A 26,784-nucleotide genomic window follows, 5' to 3' on the forward strand; every position below is an offset into this window, starting at 1 on the left:
AGGTTTTAGCTTCATTATCCTACCAAAATGGTTGAAATTTGGTACGTAGTCTTCTTTAGGGGTATAAAACTTTCCCCCAGAATTTTGTCGCTATCGGTCCACACCTTCATATAGCCCCCATAGAACGGTACCTCCCGATTTTCGGTATTTTTAAGGTTTTAGCTTCATTATACCAACAAAATGGCTAAAATTTGGTACATAGTCTTCTTTACTGGTACAAAACTTTCCCCCAGAAATTTGTCGGTATCGGTCCACACCTTCATATAGCCCCCATATAACGGTACCTCCCGATTTTCGGTATTTTTAAGGTTTTAGCTTCATTATCCTACCAAAATGGCTGAAATTTGGTACGTAGTCTTCTTTAGGGGTATAAAATTTTCTCCTAGAATTTTGTCGGTATCGGTCCACACCTTCATATAGCCCCCATATAACGGTACCTCCCGATTTTCGGTATTTTTAAGGTTTTAGCTTCATTATCACACCGAAATTGCTGAAATTTGGTACTTAGTCTACGTTGGTGTTATAAAACTTTCCCCCAGAACTTTGTCGGTATCTGTCCATGCCTTCATATAGCCCCCATAGAACGGTTCCTCCCGATTTTCGGTATTTTGAACGTTGTGGCCTCAATATTCCACCGAAATGGCTGAAATTTGGTATTAAGACTTCGTTGGGGGTACTTAAACTTTCCCTTTAAATTTGTCGGTATAGGTCCACGCCTTCATATAGCCCCCATGGAAAGGTACCTCCTGATTTTTCGTATTTTCAAGGTTGTGTCTTCAATATTTCACCAAAATGGCTGAAGTTTGGTATTTAGTCTTCATTGTGATATAAAACTGTTCGCCAGAAATATGTCTGTACAGGCCCACGCTTTTATATTGCCCCATTTCTGACTAAAATTCGTCGGTATAGGTCCACGTTTCGATATAGCCCCCATAGAACGATACCTCCGGATTTTCGTAATACTGAAGATTGTGACGTCAACCGAAATGGCTGAAATTCGTTATTTCGTCTTCCAAGAGTTATAAAATATTCCAGAAGAGTATTATCAGTATAGGTACACGTCTTCCTATATCCCCATAGAAGCTTACTTCTTGATTTTCGGTATTTTTTAGTTTTAGCCACATTCTCTTACCGAAATATAGGAAATTCGGTATTTAGTCTTCTTTGAGCCTAAAAGCTTTTCGTCAGAAATTTGTCGGTATAGATCGACGTTTTGAAATAGCCCCCATAGAATGGTGCCTCACATTGTTTTACCGAAATTGCTGAAATTTAGTATTGAGTCTTGTTCATACACGAAAGGAAACTAATTATTCCATTTTACTTCAATACGACTTGTGGTGGAGGGTATAACAAGTTCGGCCTGGCCGAACTTAACGCCGTTCTTACTTGTTAAAAAATATTTTCTTAATAATTGTGGATTTTTTAAAAATATTTTCTTAAAAAAATGGATTTTTTAAAAAATATTTTCGCAAAAATGTGGATTTTTTAAAAAATATTTTCGCGATAATCGTGCATTTAAAAAAAATATTTCCACAATAATCTTGGCTTTTTTAACAAATATTTTCTCAATAAACGTGGATTTAAAAAAAAAATATTTTTTCTCAATAAACAAGGATTTAAAAAAATATATTCTCAACAAACGTGGATTTCTCAAAAAAATATTTTCTCCACAATCCGGGAATATTCAAAATTTTTTTCTCAACAATATTGGATTTTAAAATATTTAAAAATATTCTCACAATAAACGTGGATTTTTAAAAAAATACCTTTACAATAAACTTGGATTATTTAAATTTTTTTTCACAATAAACGTGTATTTTTTAAAAAATATTTGCACAATAAACCTGGAGTTTACTAAAAATATTTACTCAAAAAACTAGGATTTTTTTAAAAATATTTTTTTAATAAACGTCGTCTTTTGAACAATATTTTCTCAACAAATATGGATTTTTAAAACAAATATTTTTTGTAATTAACGTGGATTTTTTAACAAATATTTCCCAAATAAACGTGTATTTTTTAAAAATATGTTCTCAATAAACGTGGATTTTATAAAAAAATATTGAGAACATATTTTTTATAAAACGTGGATTTTTTAAAAAAAATATTTACTAAAATAACGTGGATTTTTTAAAAAAATATTTACTAAAATAATATTTGTTTAATAAACGTGTATTTTTTAACAAATTTAAAAAAATATTTTTTCAATAAACGTGGATTTTTTAAAGATTATTTTTTCATGGACCATCAAAGCAATACACGTGGATTTTTTAAAGAATATTTTTTAATGGACCATCAAAGCAATACACGTGGATTTTTTAAAGATTATTTTTTCATGGACCATCACAACAATAAAGCGTGGATTTTTTAAAGAATATTTTTTCATGGACCATCACAACAATAAAGCGTGGATTTTTTAAAGAATATTTTTTCATGGACCATCACAACAATAAAGCGTGGATTTTTTAAAGAATATTTTTTCATGGACCATCACAACAATAAAGCGTGGATTTTTTAAAGATTATTTTTTCATGGACCATCACAACAATAAAGCGTGGATTTTTTAAAGAATATTTTTTCATGGACCATCACAACAATAAAGCGTGGATTTTTTAAAGAATATTTTTTCATGGACCATCACAACAATAAAGCGTGGATTTTTTAAAGAATATTTTTTCATGGACCATCACAACAATAAAGCGTGGATTTTTTAAAGAATATTTTTTCATCGACCATCACAACAATAAAGCGTGGATTTTTTAAAGAATATTTTTTCATCGACCATCACAACAATAAAGCGTGGATTTTTTAAAGAATATTTTTTCATCGACCATCACAACAATAAAGCGTGGATTTTTTAAAGAATATTTTTTCATCGACCATCACAACAATAAAGCGTGGATTTTTTAAAGAATATTTTTTCATGGACCATCACAACAATAAAGCGTGGATTTTTTTAAAGAATATTTTTTCATCGACCATCACAACAATAAAGCGTGGATTTTTTAAAGAATATTTTTTCATCGAACATCACAACAATAAAGCGTGGATTTTTTAAAGAATATTTTTTCATCGACCATCACAACAATAAAGCGTGGATTTTTTAAAGAATATTTTTTCATCGACCATCACAACAATAAAGCGTGGATTTTTTAAAGAATATTTTTTCATCGACCATCACAACAATAAAGCGTGGATTTTTTAAAGAATATTTTTTCATCGAACATCACAACAATAAAGCGTGGATTTTTTAAAGAATATTTTTTCATCGACCATCACAACAATAAAGCGTGGATTTTTTAAAGAATATTTTTTCATCGACCATCACAACAATAAAGCGTGGATTTTTTAAAGAATATTTTTTCATCGACCATCACAACAATAAAGCGTGGATTTTTTAAAGAATATTTTTTCATCGACCATCACAACAATAAAGCGTGGATTTTTTAAAGAATATTTTTTCATCGACCATCACAACAATAAAGCGTGGATTTTTTAAAGAATATTTTTTCATCGACCATCACAACAATAAAGCGTGGATTTTTTAAAGAATATTTTTTCATCGACCATCACAACAATAAAGCGTGGATTTTTTAAAGAATATTTTTTCATCGACCATCACAACAATAAAGCGTGGATTTTTTAAAGAATATTTTTTCATCGACCATCACAACAATAAAGCGTGGATTTTTTAAAGAATATTTTTTCATCGACCATCACAACAATAAAGCGTGGATTTTTTAAAGAATATTTTTTCATGGACCATCACAACAATAAAGCGTGGATTTTTTAAAGAATATTTTTTCATGGACCATCACAACAATAAAGCGTGGATTTTTTAAAGAATATTTTTTCATGGACCATCACAACAATAAAGCGTGGATTTTTTAAAGAATATTTTTTCATGGACCATCACAACAATAAAGCGTGGATTTTTTAAAGAATATTTTTTCATGGACCATCACAACAATAAAGCGTGGATTTTTTAAAGAATATTTTTTCATGGACCATCACAACAATAAAGCGTGGATTTTTTAAAGAATATTTTTTCATGGACCATCACACCAATAAAGCGTGGATTTTTTAAAGAATATTTTTTCATGGACCATCACAACAATAAAGCGTGGATTTTTTAAAGAATATTTTTTCATGGACCATCACAACAATAAAGCGTGGATTTTTTAAAGAATATTTTTTCATGGACCATCACAACAATAAAGCGTGGATTTTTTAAAGAATATTTTTTCATGGACCATCACAACAATAAAGCGTGGATTTTTTAAAGAATATTTTTTCATGGACCATCACAACAATAAAGCGTGGATTTTTTAAAGAATATTTTTTCATGGACCATCACAACAATAAAGCGTGGATTTTTTAAAGAATATTTTTTCATGGACCATCACAACAATAAAGCGTGGATTTTTTAAAGAATATTTTTTCATGGACCATCACAACAATAAAGCGTGGATTTTTTAAAGAATATTTTTTCATGGACCATCACAACAATAAAGCGTGGATTTTTTAAAGAATATTTTTTCATGGACCATCACAACAATAAAGCGTGGATTTTTTAAAGAATATTTTTTCATGGACCATCACAACAATAAAGCGTGGATTTTTTAAAGAATATTTTTTCATGGACCATCACAACAATAAAGCGTGGATTTTTTAAAGAATATTTTTTCATGGACCATCACAACAATAAAGCGTGGATTTTTTAAAGAATATTTTTTCATGGACCATCACAACAATAAAGCGTGGATTTTTTAAAGAATATTTTTTCATGTGCTATCAGACCAATAAAGGTGGATTTTTTAAAGAATATTTTTTCATGTGCTATCAGACCAATAAACGTGGATTTTTTAAAGAATACTTTTTCATGGACCATCACAACAATAAAGCGTGGATTTCTAAAGAATCTTTTTTCCAAAAATAATAATTTGTAGATGTGGCATTATTTGACTTAACTTTAATAGTATGGCTCCCGTTTATTTCTTTTGTAAATGTATATGCTTTATAATAAGTTTTAAAGTCACCTTTGACACACAAATTATGTTTCTCAAATATTCAAATATTTTGTTGGAATTATTATGTAACAAATAAATGCCAAAAATAAAGGCACATCATTAACCTTTCACGGTCAATTTAAGAGACTTTGAGTTTAGTGTGAAAGTTCACTTTTTGTTTGAAATTCAAGGAAAAAGCAGAATGAAATGTTGTAATTGAAGAGGAACTGAAGTCCGTGCGGCTCGAACCTTTTATGTGCAACGATATTTAAATAATTGTTTTCTATTTATTATTACGTTGGAAAGAGGGACCGAATTTTTTTCGAAAGATTTTCGTAAAATTGTCTCTATATTGTTTTGCAAAGCAATATTCTTTAATTTTGGTAAAATATCACATATTTGCTTTTTGTAGTTATAATCAAACTTACTGTCATGTACATTATTCATTGGTATAACTTTATTTATTAAAATTAAATTAACTACTATTAAAACCATTATCTGAGCAACTGAGTAAATATGTAAATGTTTAAAACAATCCATAAAATCTCACAACTTCTGCCAATTTAACTTTATAATGCAAATTATATTAGATTCAGTTAATGGCTTTCACTTTCATATTTTCTGCAAGTCTTTGGCCAAATGGATTACACACTTGAAAGATTTTCCAAGGGATCGTATAAAATATCAACAACACTCGACTCATCCCCAAAATATCATCGTAAACAGTAAAACGTTTTAATAACTATTTGTAGTGGTGATACACAAAGTGAAGTGGTCATAATTAAATTATGTATTTTCATTTAAAAGTTAAGTTCAACAAGAGAAAGGATTTTCCAGGCGAGAGATTTACAAATGTAGGCAGCATATGCTGGAAGTGTTTATGAAATGAAATGAAACAGTTATCTGGAAAATAAATATATGTTACTTTTATGTTTATGCAGGGAAAGTAATTTACAGAGATGCAATATAGAAAAATAATCCATGAAAAATATTCTTTAAAAAATCCACGTTTATTAGTCTGATGGACCATGAAAAAATATTCTTTAAAAAATCCACGTTTATTAGTCTGATGGACCATGAAAAAATATTCTTTAAAAAATCCACGTTTATTAGTCTGATGGACCATGAAAAAATATTCTTTAAAAAATCCACGTTTATTAGTCTGATGGACCATGAAAAAATATTCTTTAAAAAATCCACGTTTATTAGTCTGATGGACCATGAAAAAATATTCTTTAAAAAATCCACGTTTATTAGTCTGATGGACCATGAAAAAATATTCTTTAAAAAATCCACGTTTATTAGTCTGATGGACCATGAAAAAATATTCTTTAAAAAATCCACGTTTATTAGTCTGATGGACCATGAAAAAATATTCTTTAAAAAATCCACGTTTATTAGTCTGATGGACCATGAAAAAATATTCTTTAAAAAATCCACGTTTATTAGTCTGATGGACCATGAAAAAATATTCTTTAAAAAATCCACGTTTATTAGTCTGATGGACCATGAAAAAATATTCTTTAAAAAATCCACGTTTATTAGTCTGATGGACCATGAAAAAATATTCTTTAAAAAATCCACGCTTTATTGTTGTGATGGTCCATGAAAAAATATTCTTTAAAAAATCCACGTTTATTAGTCTGATGGACCATGAAAAAATATTCTTTAAAAAATCCACGCTTTATTGTTGTGATGGTCCATGAAAAAATATTCTTTAAAAAATCCACGTTTATTAGTCTGATGGACCATGAAAAAATATTCTTTAAAAAATCCACGCTTTATTGTTGTGATGGTCCATGAAAAAATATTCTTTAAAAAATCCACGTTTATTAGTCTGATGGACCATGAAAAAATATTCTTTAAAAAATCCACGTTTATTAGTCTGATGGACCATGAAAAAATATTCTTTAAAAAATCCACGTTTATTAGTCTGATGGACCATGAAAAAATATTCTTTAAAAAATCCACGTTTATTAGTCTGATGGACCATGCAAAAATATTCTTTAAAAAATCCACGTTTATTAGTCTGATGGACCATGAAAAAATATTCTTTAAAAAATCCACGTTTATTAGTCTGATGGACCATGAAAAAATATTCTTTAAAAAATCCACGTTTATTAGTCTGATGGACCATGAAAAAATATTCTTTAAAAAATCCACGTTTATTAGTCTGATGGACCATGAAAAAATATTCTTTAAAAAATCCACGTTTATTAGTCTGATGGACCATGAAAAAATATTCTTTAAAAAATCCAAGTTTATTAGTCTGATGGACCATGAAAAAATATTCTTTAAAAAATCCAAGTTTATTAGTCTGATGGACCATGAAAAAATATTCTTTAAAAAATCCACGTTTATTAGTCTGATGGACCATGAAAAAATATTCTTTAAAAAATCCACGTTTATTAGTCTGATGGACCATGAAAAAATATTCTTTAAAAAATCCACGTTTATTAGTCTGATGGACCATGAAAAAATATTCTTTAAAAAATCCACGTTTATTAGTCTGATGGACCATGAAAAAATATTCTTTAAAAAATCCACGTTTATTAGTCTGATGGACCATGCAAAAATATTCTTTAAAAAATCCACGTTTATTAGTCTGATGGACCATGAAAAAATATTCTTTAAAAAATCCACGTTTATTAGTCTGATGGACCATGAAAAAATATTCTTTAAAAAATCCACGCTTTATTGTTGTGATGGTCCATGAAAAAATATTCTTTAAAAAATCCACGCTTTATTGTTGTGATGGTCCATGAAAAATATTCTTTAAAAAATCCACGCTTTATTGTTGTGATGGTCCATGAAAAAATATTCTTTAAAAAATCCACGCTTTATTGTTGTGATGGTCCATGAAAAAATATTCTTTAAAAAATCCACGCTTTATTGTTGTGATGGTCCATGAAAAAATATTCTTTAAAAAATCCACGCTTTATTGTTGTGATGGTCCATGAAAAAATATTCTTTAAAAAATCCACGCTTGTTTCCTAAATGCCTACGAAGTGGCAACCCTTTCATCTATTCCACTACAATGGCTGAGAGAAAGAATCTTTGCCAAAAATTAGTATTGTTAATTTATTTTGATATTTGAATATCTTTAATAGAGTTATTTTTCTTGTTGTTTGTTTGTTTCGCTATTGAATGTCAAACTCACAGCTGGTTACATTTTGCAATTGTTGTTTTTGCTGTTGTTTCGGTTATCTTTATTATCAAAAGAAAATTTTACCACAGAGTGCGCTCATGCATGACCCACAAACAGCCATTGCAAACGTACACACACACACATACACACTTTATACATGGTTACGGACAGACAGCAAGGGAATATAAAGGCATGTTTCTGCTTTAGTATAGAAATGAAACGGAATATCTAAAGATGGGCCTTTGTCGTTGTCTAAAGGAGGTTAGATTTTAAAGCTTCATGATATGATCATTCCTTACCAAGGATATTCTGGGAGAAGCCCAGACATATTTGGTATTGCATCACGACTAGGTGTTAAACATAAGAAAAAAATATTATAGTTACATATTATTACGCATGACGTATGTAAACGTATTGGGGTTTATTCATATTCTCAGCTGCACTTCTGTCAAACCTGGTGTATAAAATGGCGTATAAGTATTGACGTTAGTCATACGTCACAGTTAACTTTAATATATTTAGCAGTAATTTTATTTTTTCTTTCAAATATAGATGTCCTCTAAAAGTCTTCTGTGTATATAAGACCTCTAAGGGGTCTTCTATATACATTAATGGTCTTCTATGTACGGAAGAGCATGAGGGAGTCTTTATATATAGCCGAAAAAATATTATTTTCAAATTGTCTTGTAAATAGGCCTTTGTACTTTTGGGCCTCATTTACCCTATAATACACAATTGAATCCAATATACATTTCAGATATTCGTTGGAGCATTATCAAGTAACCACATTAAAACCACCATTCATATAAACATTGGCGCACACACACAGTTCGACAGTTTTCGGCATGCAAAGAAGCCAGCCACAAACATTCTTTCACGGAAGAGTCAACACTCAATTGGTTTGCTCGAACACACACACACAGCACACCACACCCGTCTTGTTCATCCTGCTGCTGTTCATACCACCCCTCAACAACAATATGTTTTAAAGTCTCTTCTCGGTATAAAATACTAACAACAACAATAACACCACCAACAACATCAACAAATAACAAACACAATACAAAACCATAAAATCACAACAAAATAACATTGTTGAAATTTGCTGTAAGTGTAAATGTGTGTTTGTGTGTGTGCGGGTGTGAGTAAGAAACTGACTGGGTGTTTGCTTGGGCTGGTGTTTATTGTTCGGATGTATATTTTATGCGTAACAAATAATAATGTTGTTGATTTTAATGTTTAACATAATTTACTAAATGATTTTCTATTTACTCGAAACGGTTTGGGTGTGTGGCGGGTAAGACATGGTGATAGCTGGTTTGACCTAATATCGGTTACAGATTTGGGATGGGTTAATTAGAATTGTGTATGAATTGTATTATGGGTGACCACTAAGTAAAAAAAAAAAGAATCCATCGGATCAGATGCACAAGCATGGACTTTTTAAAGAATATTTGGTTTAAAACATCATTCCACCAAATCGAATCTCTTGATGGCACCGTATAGAAGTATAGAAGTGATTAGGAATATTTAAAGATGGGCCTTTGTTCGTTGTCTAAAGAGGGGAAGCTTATGGAGGTTATATTTTAGAGCTAAATGATATGATAACTCCCTACCAAGGATATTCTGAGAGAAGCCTAGGCATTCTTGGTATTGCATCGCGACTAAGCGTCTAGTCACAGAACCATAGATCTATAACCGTGACTAAACATGGGGTCGTGGATTTTTTAAAGAATTTTTCAAAGGCGTGTTTTTTTAATTTTTTCAAAGGCGTGTTGTTTTTTTTTAAATATTTTTTCAAAGGCGTTGATTTTTCTAAATAATATTTCAAAGGCGTGACATTTTTATACCCTCAGCCTTTGGGCTAAAGAGGGTATTTACACTTTGATACGACCAAAAATGTGCCTCCTCGAAATAATGGTTTTAGACCTCAAGTATGTTTGTACGATATCCGTTTCAGACAATTTTGAGTAGATCTAGCAATGTCCGTCCGTCTGTCTGTCTGTCTGTCCGTCTGTCTGTCTGGCTGGCTGGTGCGCACGATAACTCTCGAACGGATCAATCGATTCGGTTCAAATTTTGGGTATCGAAATATTTTGTCCAGATTCGATTTAAGTTCGAAGATGGGCCATATAGGCCCACTCCTTCAGGTACCTCCCCCACAAATGTTCAAAAATTGTCGCAAAACTTGTGCGCACGATAACTCTTGTAGGGAATAACCGATTTGGTCCATACTTTACACATCGTGTAATTTCTACCAAACTTAGATGAGGTGCCAATATGGACTCAATCGGTCCACTCCTTCGGGTACCTCCCACACAAAAATTTCGGAAAAGTTCAGTTTAGGACCTGGTCTCGAATCGCTTTGATTTTTGTTTACGCAAGTTGTATTCGCTGTCCTCTATACGACGCTGTTAGTTTCATTAGGGGCAAGTCCATACTTCCTGAGAAAATAGCCTGAAAGTTACAAAAAACCCTATGACACCGTGTGTAGTGGTTGCAGCGCAAGATAACTCTCGAACGGATCTGCCGATTCGGTCCAAAATTTGGCTTTCGTAATATTTTGTCCAAACTTAGTTCAAGTTCAAAGATGGATTATATCGGTCCACTCCTTCCAGTACCTCCCCCACAAAAGTTCGAAAATGTTCGGAAAATTTTGCGCGTACGATAACTCTTGAAGGGAGTAACCGATTTGGTCCATACTTTGCACATTATGAAATTTCTACCAGACTTAGATGAGGTTCCAATATGGACTCAATCGGTAGACTCCTTCGAGTACCTCCCACACAAAATTTCGGAAAAGTTCAGTTTAGGACCTGCTATCGAATCGCCTTGGTTTTTGTTGCAACATATTGTTTCCTCAGAGGCAAGTCCATACTTCCTGAAAAAATAGCCTGAAAGTTGAAAAACAAACCCTATGACACCATGTTTATGGGTGGAAGCGCAAGATAATTCTCGAACGGATATGCCGATTCCGGCCAAAATTTGGCCTTCGTAATATTGTTTCCAAACTTAGTTCAAGTTCGTAAATAAGCCATATCGGTCCACTCCTTCAGGTACCTGCTCCAAAAATGTTCAAAAATATTCAGAAAAATTGTGCGCACGATAACACTTGATGGGAGTGACCGATTTGGTCCATACTTTACACATTCTCATAATATCTACCAGATATAAATCAGGTTGAATATGGACTATATTTGTCCACTCCATCCCGTACCTCCCACACAAAATTTTGGATAAGTTCACTTTAAGACCTACTATTGAATTACTTTGATTTTTGTTGAAGCAATTTACATTCGCTGCCTCAATTACGATGGTAAAAGTTGTTTCAGGGGCAAGTCCATACTTCTTGAGAAAACTGCCCGAAGGGTGTAAAAACCCCCATGGTCTATGTCGGTCCATTCCTTTAAGTACCTTTTCCGCAAAATTTTTGAACTTTAATCTTAATCCACATTTTTGTCGGTTCATACGACCAAAATTTTGAAACCCCCTAAATACATAATTTTTTTGTGAAAAAAGTGTTTCAATTTGCACAGGCTGAGGGTATATCTCTAGAATAGAAGATCTCCGTAGGAGGTTTCTATAGAATAGAAGACCTCCGTAGGAGGTTTCTATAGAATAGAAGACCTCCGTAGGAGGTTTCTATAGAATAGAAGACCTCCGTAGGAGGTTTCTATAGAATAGAAGACCTCCGTAGGAGGTTTCTATAGAATAGAAGACCTCCGTAGGAGGTTTCTATAGAATAGAAGACCTCCGTAGGAGGTTTCTATAGAATAGAAGACCTCCGTAGGAGGTTTCTATAGAATAAAAGACCTCCGTAGGAGGTTTCTATAGAATAGAGACCTCCGTAGGAGGTTTCTATAGAATAGAAGACCTCCGAAGGAGGTTTCTATAGAATAGAAGACCTCCGTAGGAGGTTTCTATAGAATAGAAGACCTCCGTAGGAGGTTTCTATAGAATAGAAGACCTCCGTAGGAGGTTTCTATAGAATAGAAGACCTCCGTAGGAGGTTTCTATAGAATAGAAGACCTCCGTAGGAGGTTTCTATAGAATAGAAGACCTCCGTAGGAGGTTTCTATAGAATAGAAGACCTCCGTAGGAGGTTTCTATAGAATAGAAGACCTCCGTAGGAGGTTTCTATAGAATAGAAGACCTCCGTAGGAGGTTTCTATAGAATAGAAGACCTCCGTAGGAGGTTTCTATAGAATAGAAGACCTCCGTAGGAGGTTTCTATAGAATAGAAGACCTCCGTAGGAGGTTTCTATAGAATAGAAGACCTCCGTAGGAGGTTTCTATAGAATAGAAGACCTCCGTAGGAGGTTTCTATAGAATAGAAGACCTCCGTAGGAGGTTTCTATAGAATAGAAGACCTCCGTAGGAGGTTTCTATAGAATAGAAGACCTCCGTAGGAGGTTTCTATAGAATAGAAGACCTACGTAGGAGGTTTCTATAGAATAGAAGACCTCCGTAGGAGGTTTCTATAGAATAGAAGACCTCCGTAGGAGGTTTCTATAGAATAGAAGACCTCCGTATTAGGTTTCTATAGAATAGAAGACCTCCGTAGGAGGTTTCTATAGAATAGAAGACCTCCGTAGGAGGTTTCTATAGAATAGAAGACCACCGTAGGAGGTTTCTATAGAATAGAAGACCTCCGTAGGAGGTTTCTATAGAATAGAAGACCTCCGTAGGAGGTTTCTATAGAATAGAAGACCTCCGTAGGAGGTTTCTATAGAATAGAAGACCTCCGTAGGAGGTTTCTATAGAATAGAAGACCTCCGTAGGAGGTTTCTATAGAATAGAAGACCTCCGTAGGAGGTTTCTATAGAATAGAAGACCTCCGTAGGAGGTTTCTATAGAATAGAAGACCTCCGTAGGAGGTTTCTATAGAATAGAAGACCTCCGTAGGAGGTTTCTATAGAATAGAAGACCTCCGTAGGAGGTTTCTATAGAATAGAAGACCTCCGTAGGAGGTTTCTATAGAATAGAATAGAAGACCTCCGTAGGAGGTTTCTATAGAATAGAATAGAAGACCTCCGTAGGAGGTTTCTATAGAATAGAAGACCTCCGTAGGAGGTTTCTATAGAATAGAATAGAAGACCTCCGTAGGAGGTTTCTATAGAATAGAAGACCTCCGTAGGAGGTTTCTATAGAATAGAATAGAAGACCTCCGTAGGAGGTTTCTATAGAATAGAAGACCTCCGTAGGAGGTTTCTATAGAATAGAATAGCAGACCTCCGTAGGAGGTTTCTATAGAATAGAAGACCTCCGTAGGAGGTTTCTATAGAATAGAAGACCTCCGTAGGAGGTTTCTATAGAATAGAAGACCTCCGTAGGAGGTTTCTATAGAATAGAAGACCTCCGTAGGAGGTTTCTATAGAATAGAAGACCTCCGTAGGAGGTTTCTATAGAATAGAAGACCTCCGTAGGAGGTTTCTATAGAATAGAAGACCTCCGTAGGAGGTTTCTATAGAATAGAAGACCTCCGTAGGAGGTTTCTATAGAATAGAAGACCTCCGTTGGAGGTTTCTATAGAATAGAAGACCTCCGTAGGAGGTTTCTATAGAATAGAAGACCTCCGTTGGAGGTTTCTATAGAATAGAAGACCTCCGTAGGAGGTTTCTATAGAATAGAAGACCTCCGTTGGAGGTTTCTATAGAATAGAAGACCTCCGTAGGAGGTTTCTATAGAATAGAAGACCTCCGTTGGAGGTTTCTATAGAATAGAAGACCTCCGTAGGAGGTTTCTATAGAATAGAAGACCTCCGTAGGAGGTTTCTATAGAATAGAAGACCTCCGTTGGAGGTTTCTATAGAATAGAAGACCTCCGTAGGAGGTTTCTATAGAATAGAAGACCTCCGTTGGAGGTTTCTATAGAATAGAAGACCTCCGTTGGAGGTTTCTATAGAATAGAAGACCTCCGTGGGAGGTTTCTATAGAATATAAGACCTCCGTGGGAGATTTCTATAGAATAGAAGACCTCCGTAGGAGGTTTCTATAGAATAGAAGACCTCCGTAGGAGGTTTCTATAGAATAGAAGAGCTCCGTAGGAGGTTTCTATAGAATAGAAGACCTCCGTAGGAAGTTTCTATAGAATAGAAGACCTCCGTAGGAGGTTTCTATAGAAGACCTCCGTAGGAGGTTTCTATAGAATAGAAGACCCCCGTAGGAGGTTTCTATAGAATAGAAGACCTCCGTAGGAGGTTTCTATAGAATAGAAGACCTCCGTAGGAGGTTTCTATAGAATAGAAGACCTCCGTAGGAGGTTTCTATAGAATAGAAGACCTCCGTAGGAGGTTTCTATAGAATAGAAGACCTCCGTATTAGGTTTCTATAGAATAGAAGACCTCCGTATTAGGTTTCTATAGAATAGAAGACCTCCGTATTAGGTTTCTATAGAATAGAAGACCTCCGTATTAGGTTTCTATAGAATAGAAGACCTCCGTAGGAGGTTTCTATAGAATAGAAGACCTCCGTAGGAGGTTTCTATAGAATAGAAGACCTCCGTAGGAGGTTTCTATAGAATAGAAGACCTCCGTAGGAGGTTTCTATAGAATAGAAGACCTCCGTAGGAGGTTTCTATAGAATAGAAGACCTCCGTAGGAGGTCTCTATAGAATAGAAGACCTCCGTAGGAGGTTTCTATAGAATAGAAGACCTCCGTAGGAGGTTTCTATAGAATAGAAGACCTCCGTAGGAGGTTTCTATAGAATAGAAGACCTCCGTAGGAGGTTTCTATAGAATAGAAGACCTCCGTAGGAGGTTTCTATAGAATAGAAGACCTCCGTAGGAGGTTTCTATAGAATAGAAGACCTCCGTAGGAGGTTTCTATAGAATAGAAGACCTCCGTAGGAGGTTTCTATAGAATAGAAGACCTCCGTAGGAGGTTTCTATAGAATAGAAGACCTCCGTAGGAGGTTTCTATAGAATAGAAGACCTCCGTAGGAGGTTTCTATAGAATAGAAGACCTCCGTAGGAGGTTTCTATAGAATAGAAGACCTCCGTAGGAGGTTTCTATAGAATAGAAGACCTCCGTAGGAGGTTTCTATAGAATAGAAGACCTCCGTAGGAGGTTTCTATAGAATAGAAGACCTCCGTAGGAGGTTTCTATAGAATAGAAGACCTCCGTAGGAGGTTTCTATAGAATAGAAGACCTCCGTAGGAGGTTTCTATAGAATAGAAGACCTCCGTAGGAGGTTTCTATAGAATAGAAGACCTCCGTAGGAGGTTTCTATAGAATAGAAGACCTCCGTAGGAGGTTTCTATAGAATAGAAGACCTCCGTAGGAGGTTTCTATAGAATAGAAGACCACCGTAGGAGGTTTCTATAGAATAGAAGACCTCCGTAGGAGGTTTCTATAGAATAGAAGACCTCCGTAGGAGGTTTCTATAGAATAGAAGACCTCCGTAGGAGGTTTCTATAGAATAGAAGACCTCCGTAGGAGGTTTCTATAGAATAGAAGACCTCCGTAGGAGGTTTCTATAGAATAGAAGACCTCCGTAGGAGGTTTCTATAGAATAGAAGACCTCCGTAGGAGGTTTCTATAGAATAGAAGACCTCCGTAGGAGGTTTCTATAGAATAGAAGACCTCCGTAGGAGGTTTCTATAGAATAGAAGACCTCCGTAGGAGGTTTCTATAGAATAGAAGACCTCCGTAGGAGGTTTCTATAGAATAGAAGACCTCCGTAGGAGGTTTCTATAGAATAGAAGACCTCCGTAGGAGGTTTCTATAGAATAGAAGACCTCCGTAGGAGGTTTCTATAGAATAGAAGACCTCCGTTGGAGGTTTCTATAGAATAGAAGACCTCCGTTGGAGGTTTCTATAGAATAGAAGACCTCCGTTGGAGGTTTCTATAGAATAGAAGACCTCCGTGGGAGGTTTCTATAGAATAGAAGACCTCCGTGGGAGATTTCTATAGAATAGAAGACCTCCGTAGGAGGTTTCTATAGAATAGAAGACCTCCGTAGGAGGTTTCTATAGAATAGAAGACCTCCGTAGGAGGTTTCTATAGAATAGAAGACCTCCGTAGGAAGTTTCTATAGAATAGAAGACCTCCGTAGGAGGTTTCTATAGAAGACCTCCGTAGGATGTTTCTATAGAAGACCTCCGTAGGAGGTTTCTATAGAAGACCCCCGTAGGAGGTTTCTATAGAATAGAAGACCTCCGTAGGAGGTTTCTATAGAATAGAAGACCTCCGTAGGAGGTTTCTATAGAATAGAAGACCTCCGTAGGAGGTTTCTTTAGAATAGAAGACCTCCGTAGGAGGTTTCTATAGAATAGAAGACCTCCGTAGGAGGTTTCTATAGAATAGAAGACCTCCGTAGGAGGTTTCTATAGAATAGAAGACCTCCGTAGGAGGTTTCTATAGAATAGAAGACCTCCGTAGGAGGTTTCTATAGAATAGAAGACCTCCGTAGGAGGTTTCTATAGAATAGAAGACCTCCGTAGGAGGTTTCTATCGAATAGAAGACCTCCGTAGGAGGTTTCTATCGAATAGAAGACCTCCGTAGGAGGTTTCTATAAAATAGAAGACCTCCGTAGGAGGTTTCTATCGAATAGAAGACCTCCGTAGGAGGCTTCTATAGAATAGAAGACCACCGTAGGAGGTTTCTACCGAATAGAAGACCTACGTACGAGGTTTCTATCGAATAGAAGACCTCCGTAGGAGGCTTCTATCGAATAGAAGACCTCCGTAGGAGGTTTCTATCGAATAGAAGACCTCCGTAGGAGGTTTCTATCGAATAGAAGACCTCCGTAGGAGTTTTCTATCGAATAGAAGACCTCCGTAGGAGTTTTCTATCGAATTGAAGACCTCCGTAGGAGGTTTCGATAGAATAGAAGACCTCCGTAGGAGGTTTCTATAGAATAGAAGACCTCCGTAGTAGGTTTCTATAGAATAGAAGACTTACGAAGAAGGTTTTTATAAAATAGAAGGCTTCCCTAGAAATCTTGTGAATTTGGTATTTATTAGACTCTTCCTATACATTGACCGGACACTACAACCATTTCATAGTAAAACATCAAAGCTTTGTATTGCTGACATATGTAAAGCCATGGCTAACTAGTTTCAATAGATAGAATATTCATACATTCATGTGTATGTATGTATGACTCATGTATTAAACATGTTATCTTTGTAACAAATGCTGGCTACGTTACATCTGCAAAATTATTATAATATCAATGTATGTATGTATGTTTGTGTCTGTTTGCTATGTGTGCGATTTAAAAATTCTATTAATGCCACTGTTATTGTTTAGGAATTCTTTCAAAGTTGGCTTTACACTTTCCTGAAGATTGCTTAACATATTTGTGAATATGTAAAATAATTTTCTGGTCATGTCAAGCAGATAACTTAATTAAGGTTTGATTGTGGTAATCACAAAATTGAAACTGTAAATTTTGTGGAAAGAATTTAAGCCTTGAGATTAACTGCTTACAATTTGGAACATTTGTGAAAAGGTGAAGCACAAATTAAAGGATTTAAGGACGGTCAAACATATCAAAAATCATGAATTTTATGGGATTAGTGATGCATATATTAGGCAACGATGGCTTGTATGTGACCTCCAACTATCCCATGAGATTGGGTGTAACTTTCTATAGCTTCGATAGCAAGCCACTATGTTTTTCAAATGTTCCAATAATTTACTTTGATATGTATACCATGTATGTAACCACGTTATACCGCTCTGAATACTGAAGTCATAATTTATGCAGGTTATCTGTAAAAGCCAACCTACAAGCTAATTGGTATGATTATCACGAATATAACCACACATAATTAAGTGTCTTGAAATTTGCCGTCAACCCCAAAATTACCCATTCGACCGCTCAACTGTGTATTCCTTTCTGGATAATTACATTCAATATTCTCTACGTCCGAATTTCTACCAAAGAAAATCACCCACAAACAAATCGAAGAATAATTAGTTTTAATGACGTGTTTAGGTGGTGGCCAAGAAACAAAAATATATGTACAAATGTCAGTAAGTGTAAATGATCTGAACAACCGGAAGTACTTGTAGCAAAAGGTGTTTTAGGCAATAACAATTAATTGTTATTATCCTGAAAGATGTAAATATTGACACCCTTTTACGGCTAAGAAGCGAGGTGTGCTAAGGAAATAAGGGGAGGAAATAATTAAGTCATTAAATCGAATGTAAATAACTTAAATCAGGATAATAAAATATTGGATAAAGGCAAATGAGTTAATTATTTTTCTTTTTAATCGGGGATTTTTAAAACATTTTTTTTTCTAAGGCGTGATTTTTAAAGAATTTTTCGAAGGCTTGGCTTTTTTCCAAGGCGTGGATTTTTTTAAAGAATATTTTCAATGGTGTGTATTCTTTTAACGAATATTTTCAAAGGCGTAGATTTTTATAATGATTTTTTTTTTTTTCAAAGGCGTGTGTTTTTTAAACAACATTTTTCCAAGGCATGGATTTTTTTAAACAATATTTTCAAAGGTGTGGATTATTTTTTAAAGAATTTTTTTCACAGGCATGGATTTTTTTAAAGAAATTTCCAAGGTTCTGATTTTTTTAATGCATTTTTTCAAAGGCGTGGATTTTTTAATGAATTTTTTAAAAGGCGTGTATTTTTTAATGATTTTTTTAAAAGGCGTGTATTTTTTAAACAATATTTTCAAAGGTGGGGATTTTTTTTTAAAGAATTTTTTAAAAAAATTATTTCAAAGGCGTTGATTTTTTAAAGAATTTTTTCAAGGGCGTGGAAGTTTTTTAAAACATTTGTTTTTTAAAGAATTTTTTCACAGGCGTGGATTTTTGTAAAATATTATTTCAAATGCTTGGATTTATTTAAAACATTTTTTCAAAGGCTTCCATAGAATACAAGACCTCCGTAGGAGGCTTCTGTAGAATAGAAGACCTCTGTAGGAGGCTTCTATAGAATAGAAGACCTCCGTAGGAGGCTTCTATAGAATAGAAGACCTCCGTAGGAGGCTTCTATAGAATAGAAGACCTCTGTAGGAGGCTTCTATAGAATAGAAGACCTCCGTAGGAGGCTTCTATAGAATAGAAGACCTCCGTAGGAGGCTTCTATAGAATAGAAGACCTCCTAGGAGGCTTCTATAGAATAGAAGACCTCCGTAGAAGGCTTCTATAGAATATAAGACCTCCGTAGGGGGCTTCTATAGAAAAGAAGACCTCCGTAGGAGGCTTCTATAGATAAGAAGACCTCCGTAGGAGGCTTTTATAGAATAGAAGGCCTCCGTAGGAGGCTTCTATAGAATAGAAGACCTCCGTTCCGTAAGAGGCTTCTGTAGAATAGAAGACTTCCGTAGGAGGCTTCTATAGAATAGAAGACCTCCGGAGGAGGCTTCTGTAGAATAGAAGACCTCCGTAGGAGGCTTCTGTAGAATAGAAGACCTCCGTAGGAGGCTTCTGTAGAATAGAAGACCTCCGTTGGAGGCTTCTATAGAATAGAAGACCTCCGTTGGAGAATTCTATAGAATAGAAGACCTCCGTAGGAGGCTTCTGTAGAATAGAAGACCTCCGTAGGAGGCTTCTGTAGAATAGAAGACCTCCGTAGGAGGCTTCTATAGATAAGAAGACCTCCGTAGGAGGCTTTTATAGAATAGAAGGCCTCCGTAGGAGGCTTCTATAGAATAGAAGACCTACGTTCCGTAGGAGGCTTCTGTAGAATAGAAGACCTCCGTAGGAGGCTTCTATAGAATAGAAGACCTCCGTAGGAGGCTTCTATAGATAAGAAGACCTCCGTAGGAGGCTTTTATAGAATAGAAGGCCTCCGTAGGAGGCTTCTATAGAATAGAAGACCTACGTTCCGTAAGAGGCTTCTGTAGAATAGAAGACCTCCGTAGGAGGCTTCTATAGATAAGAAGACCTCCGTAGGAGGCTTTTATAGAATAGAAGGCCTCCGTAGGAGGCTTCTATAGAATAGAAGACCTACGTTCCGTAGGAGGCTTCTGTAGAATAGAAGACCTCCGTAGGAGGCTTTTGTAGAATAGAAGACCTCCGTAGGAGGCTTCTATAGAATAGAAGACCTCCGTAGGAGGCTTCTATAGATAAGAAGACCTCCGTAGGAGGCTTTTATAGAATAGAAGGTCTCCGTAGGAGGCTTCTATAGAATAGAAGACCTCCGTAGGAGGCTTCTGTAGAATAGAAGACCTCCGTAGGAGGCTTCTGTAGAATAGAAGACCTCCGTAGGAGGCTTCTGTTGAATAGAAGACCTCCGTAGGAGGCTTCTGTTGAATAGAAGACCTCCGTAGGAGGCTTCTGTAGAATAGAAGACCTCCGTAGGAGGCTTCTGCAGAATAGAAGACCTCCGTAGGGGGCTTCTATAGAATAGAAGACCGTCGTAGGAGGCTTCCATAGAATACAAGACCTCCGCAGGAGGCTTCCATAGAACACGAGACCTCCGTAGGAGGCTTGTATAGAATAGAAGACCTCTGTAAGAGGCTTCTATAGAATAGAAGACCTCTGATGGAGGCTTCTATAGAATAGAAGACCTCCGTAGGAGGCTTCTATAGATAAGAAGACCTGCGTAGAAGGCTTCTATAGATAAGAAGACCTCCGTAGGAGGCTTCTATAGAATAGGCATGGATTTTTTTAAAGAATTTTTCAAAGGCTTGGATTTTTTTAAAGAATTTTTTCAAAGGCGTGGATTTTTGTAAAATATTATTTCAAATGCTTGGATTTATTTAAAACATTTTTTCAAAGGCTTCCATAGAATACAAGATCTCCGCAGGAGGCTTCTGCAGAATAGAAGACCTCCGTAGGAGGCTTCTATAGTATAGAAGACCTCCGTAGGAGGCTTCTATAGAATAGAAGACCTCCGTAGAAGGCTTCTATAGAATATAAGACCTCCGTAGGGGGCTTCTATAGACAAGAAGACCTCCGTAGGAGGCTTCTATAGATAAGAAGACCTCCGTAGGAGGCTTCTATAGACATGAAGACCTCCGTAGGAGGCTTCTATACAATAGGCATGGATTTTTTTAAAGAATTTTTCAAAGGCTTGTATTTTTTTAAAGAATTTTTTCAAAGGCGTGGATTTTTGTAAAATATTATTTCACAGGCTTGGATTTATTTAAAACATTTTTTTCAAATGCGTAGTTTTTTGTTTAAACCTTTTTTCAAAGTCGTGGATTTTTTAAAACATTTTTTCAAAAGCTTGGATTTTTTAAAGTATTTTTTCAAAGTTGTGGATTTTCGATTGTTTGAGTGGAGTATTCCCCCATTGGCTCAACTTCATTTATTACCCTCTATTACAGAGAGTAATGTTTTTCAAAACGAACTGACAGTGTTGCAAAATTTTACTGATCGCGAAGTTGAGCCAATGGGGGAATACTCCACTCAAACAATCGAAAATGAGATTGAACTTCAACAATAAACAAATCAAACAGTTGTGGATTTTTTTTAAAAAAAATTTTCAATGCTTGGATTTTTTTATATAAATTTTTTTCAAAGCCGTGGATATTTTTAAAAGTTTTTTCAAAGCCGTGGATTTTTTTAAAGAATTTTTTCAAAGGTTTGGATTTTCTTAAAGAAATGTTTCAAAGGCGGGGATTTTTTAAAATAATTTTTTTCAAAGGCGTGGATTTTTTTAACGAATTTTTTTTAAATGTGTGGATTTTTTTTAAATAATTTTTTCAAAGGCCTGGATTTTTTAACGAACTTTTTTTAAAGGTGTGGATTTTTTAAAGAAATTGTTCAAAGGTATGGATTATTTAAAGAATTTTTTCAAAGGCGTGGATTTTTTTAAAGATTTTTTTCAATGGCGTGGATTTTTTTAAATATTTTTTTCAAAGGCGTGGATTTTTTTAAAGAATTTTTTCAGAGGTGTGGTTTTTTTAATATATATTTTCAATGGCGTGGATTTAAAAAAAAAATTTCAAAGGTTTGGAATTTTTTAAAGATTTGTTCAAAAGCGTGAATTTTTTTAAAGAATTTTTTCAAAGGCGCGGAGTTTTTTTAAGGATTCTTTTCAAAGAATTTTTTTTAAAGGCGAGGAGTTTTTTTTAATTTTTTTTAAAGGCGAGGAGTTTTTTAATTTTTTTTCAAAGGCGTGGATTTTTTTTCAAAGGCGTGGTTGTTTTTAAAGATTTTTTTCAAAACAAGGACTTTTTTAAACAATTTTTTCAAAGGCGTGGATTTTTTTTAATTTTTTTTTAAGATTTTTTTAAAGGCGGGACTTTTTTAAAGAATTTTTTTTCAAAAGCGTGAATTTTTTGAAAGTATCTGTTCAAAGGTATGTATTTTTTTAAAGAATTTTTCAAAGGCTTGGATTTTTTTAAAGAATTTTTTCAAAGGCGTGGATTTTTTTTAAAGAATTTTTTCAACGGCGTGAATTTTTCTAAAGAATTTTTTCAAATATATTGACTTTTTTAAAGAAATTTTTCAAAGGCGTGGATTTTTTGTTTAAGAATTTTTTTTTCAAAACATTTTTCAAAGGCCAGGATTTTTTTAAAGAATTTTTTCAAAGGCGTGAATTATTCTAAAAAAATTTTGTCAAAGAATTTTTCAAATGCGTGGATTTTTTAAAGAATTTTTTCACAGCCTTTTTTTAATGAATATTTTCAAAGAATTTTTGAAAGTTGTGGATTTTTTTAAAGATTTTTTTTCAAAGGTGTGGGGTTGTTTGAAGAATTTTTTCAAAGGCTTGGATTTTTTTAAAGAATTTTTTTCACAGGCGTTAATTTTTAGAGAATTTTCAAAGGCGTGGACTTTTTTAAAGATTTTTTTCAAATAATTAATAATTATATGTTCAAAGGCGTGGACTTTTTTAAAGATTTTTTTTTCAAATAATTAATAATTATATGTTCAAAGGCGTGGACTTTTTTAAAGATTTTTTTCAAATAATTAATAATTATATGTTCAAAGGCGTGGACTTTTTTAAAGATTTTTTTCAAATAATTAATAATTATATGTTCAAAGGCGTGGACTTTTTTAAAGATTTTTTTTTTTTCAAAGAATTTTTTCAAAGACGTCGATTTTTTTAAAGGCTTGGAGTGTTTTAAATATTTTTTTTCAGAGGCGTGGATTTTTTTATAGTAATTTTTTCAATTTCTTAATTTTTTCAATAATATTTTTCGAGGCGTGAACTTTTATATATATTTTTTTAACTATTTTTCAAATACTTGTGTTTTTTAAATATATATTTCAAATTCTTTAATTTCTGAGCATTTTTTAATATTTTCCTTCTTTTGTCTATCTTTCTATTTACAGTCGAAACGGAAGATCCCGAATTTACAGATGTCATCGATAATATCACAGTACCTGCCGGTAGAAATATTAAATTAGCGTGTTCAGTTAAAAATCTTGGTTCATATAAGGTAAGTTTATATACTCCCCATAAAGTTGTACAATTTACCTTAGGTGTCTAACACTCAAGGTTGATTGATTTTTTGTTAAAAATAAATTTAAATATTTTTTTTCCTTTTTTAAATGTCCAAGAGGAATGCATTTCATTTCCATGACCTAATATCCTCTTATGTCCTTTTGTATACAAACTTGTCATACCTTAGAAATATTTAAATATTCTTTTCCAAACCTGTAAACATGAAATTTCAAAATTTTATTTAAAATGTTGATATTCTTTACGGTTCTATGGTTTTTCTGTGTGGTCAAAAATAGGTTTCAATATGGAATTTATGTTGATATTTACACAAATTCATATGCACAGATATAAATACAAACATACGTACAATGTAGTATATCTGCATATAGTTCTTCTCCTATCATGAGTATGATAGTTTTGTACATGCATACATACATATGTATGTATGTTTTGTTACATTCTATCTTTATACAGATTTGCTTGCTACGATACAAAAGTCTACATATTTATACAACAATACACGAACACACACATACTGTATGTTTATTTCTCAATTTTCCGATAATATTTACCGGAATGTCTTTTGCACAGAAGTAAATACACTTGTGAGCCTGTCTCTCTGTATGTGTGCTTAAGTGTAAAGCAAAAATCTAAAATGAATGGCAACATCTTGTTAGTGTTTATTAATTAAGCAATTCATTTTTAAAGTTGACTACTTTGTGGCCAGAATTTTGTTTGGCACCACATCTTTAGGAGTTTCCAATTTATTCTGGAAACTGTTAGGAAAAGTTCGTTTTGAGACTAATAGAACTTTAATTCCCCTACAATATAGTTTGGGACTCTTTATGGAGAAGGTGCAGTTAAGGCGTGGATTTTTATTAATATTTTTTTCAACGATTTTTTATGGCGTGGATTATTTAAAAATATTTTTTCAACGATTTTTTAATGCTTGGGTTTTTAAAAATATTTGTTCGAAAAATTTTTAAGGCGCGAATTTTTAAAAATATTTTTCAATGATTTTTAAGGCGTGGATTTTTAAAAATATTTCTTCAATGATTTTTAAGGCGCGAATTTTTAAAAATATTTTTTCAATGATTTTTAAGGCGTGGATTTTTAAAAATATTTTTTCAATGATTTTTAAGGCGTGGATTTTTAAAAATATTTTTTCAATGATTTTTAAGGCGTGGATTTTTAAAAATATTTTTTCAATGATTTTTAAGGCGTGGATTTTTAAAAATATTTTTTCAATGATTTTTAAGGCGTGGATTTTTAAAAATATTTTTTCAATGATTTTTAAGGCGTGGATTTTTAAAAATATTTTTTCAATGATTTTTAAGGCGTGGATTTTTAAAAATATTTTTTCAATGATTTTTAAGGCGTGGATTTTTAAAAATATTTTTTCAATGATTTTTAAGGCGTGGATTTTTAAAAATATTTTTTCAATGATTTTTAAGGCGTGGATTTTTAAAAATATTTTTTCAATGATTTTTAAGGCGTGGATTTTTAAAAATATTTTTTCAATTATTTTTAAGTCGTGGATTTTTAAAAATATTTTTTCAATGATTTTTAAGGCGTGGATTTTAAAAAATATTTTTCAATGATTTTTAAGGCGTGGATTTTTAAAAATATTTTTTCAATGATTTTTAAGGCGTGGATTTTTAAAAATATTTTTTCAATGATTTTTAAGGCGTGGATTTTTAAAAATATTTTTTCAATGATTTTTAAGGCGTGGATTTTTAAAAATATTTTTTCAATGATTTTTAAGGCGTGGATTTTTAAAAATATTTTTTCAATGATTTTTAAGGCGTGGATTTTTAAAAATATTTTTTCAATGATTTTTAAGGCGTGGATTTTTAAAAATATTTTTTCAATGATTTTTAAGGCGTGGATTTTTAAAAATATTTTTTCAATGATTTTTAAGGCGTGGATTTTTAAAAATATTTTTTCAATGATTTTTAAGGCGTGGATTTTTAAAAATATTTTTTCAATGATTTTTAAGGCGTGGATTTTAAAAAATATTTTTTCAATGATTTTTAAGGCGTGGATTTTTAAAAATATTTTTTCAATGATTTTTAAGGCGTGGATTTTTAAAAATATTTTTTCAATGATTTTTAAGGCGTGGATTTTTAAAAATATTTTTTCAATGATTTTTAAGGCGTGGATTTTTAAAAATATTTTTTCAATGATTTTTAAGGCGTGGATTTTTAAAAATATTTTTTCAATGATTTTTAAGGCGTGGATTTTTAAAAATATTTTTTCAATGATTTTTAAGGCGTGGATTTTTAAAAATATTTTTTCAATGATTTTTAAGGCGTGGATTTTTAAAAATATTTTTTCAATGATTTTTAAGGCGTGGATTTTTAAAAATATTTTTTCAATGATTTTTAAGGCGTGGATTTTTAAAAATATTTTTTCAATGATTTTTAAGGCGTGGATTTTTAAAAATATTTTTTCAATGATTTTTAAGGCGTGGATTTTTAAAAATATTTTTTCAATGATTTTTAAGGCGTGGATTTTTAAAAATATTTTTTCAATGATTTTTAAGGCGTGGATTTTTAAAAATATTTTTTCAATGATTTTTAAGGCGTGGATTTTTAAAAATATTTTTTCAATGATTTTTAAGGCGTGGATTTTTAAAAATATTTTTTCAATGATTTTTAAGGCGTGGATTTTTAAAAATATTTTTTCAATGATTTTTAAGGCGTGGATTTTTAAAAATATTTTTTCAATGATTTTTAAGGCGTGGATTTTTAAAAATATTTTTTCAATGATTTTTAAGGCGTGGATTTTTAAAAATATTTTTTCAATGATTTTTAAGGCGTGGATTTTTAAAAATATTTTTACAATGATTTTTAAGGCGTGGATTTTTAAAAATATTTTTTCAATGATTTTTAAGGCGTGGATTTTTAAAAATATTTTTTCAATGATTTTTAAGGCGTGGATTTTTAAAAATATTTTTTCAATGATTTTTAAGGCGTGGATTTTTAAAAATATTTTTTCAATGATTTTTAAGGCGTGGATTTTTAAAAATATTTTTTCAATGATTTTTAAGGCGTGGATTTTTAAAAATATTTTTTCAATGATTTTTAAGGCGTGGATTTTTAAAAATATTTTTCAATGATTTTTAAGGCGTGGATTTTTAAAAATATTTTTTCAATGATTTTTAAGGCGTGGATTTTTAAAAATATTTTTTCAATGATTTTTAAGGCGTGGATTTTTAAAAATATTTTTTCAATGATTTTTAAGGCGTGGATTTTTAAAAATATTTTTTCAATGATTTTTAAGGCGTGGATTTTTAAAAATATTTTTTCAA

At 32.8% G+C, this 26,784-nt stretch overlaps 1 protein-coding gene across 1 annotated transcript in view; it reads left to right on the forward strand.

Moving 5' to 3' along the window:
- The window catches only part of DIP-epsilon (Dpr-interacting protein epsilon), a 791,100-nt gene that overhangs the window by 379,322 nt on the left and 384,994 nt on the right, over positions 1 to 26,784 (forward strand). Inside the window, exon 2 of the mRNA XM_073965144.1 lies at positions 23,360 to 23,466. Within this exon, the coding sequence (XP_073821245.1) occupies positions 23,360 to 23,466 (107 nt within the window). The remainder of the gene's footprint in view (positions 1 to 23,359; positions 23,467 to 26,784) is intronic.

Source organism: Musca autumnalis, unplaced genomic scaffold (genome assembly GCF_047663935.1).
Source record: "Musca autumnalis isolate F117 unplaced genomic scaffold, ASM4766393v1 scaffold_2, whole genome shotgun sequence".
Taxonomy (NCBI): domain Eukaryota; kingdom Metazoa; phylum Arthropoda; class Insecta; order Diptera; family Muscidae; genus Musca; species Musca autumnalis.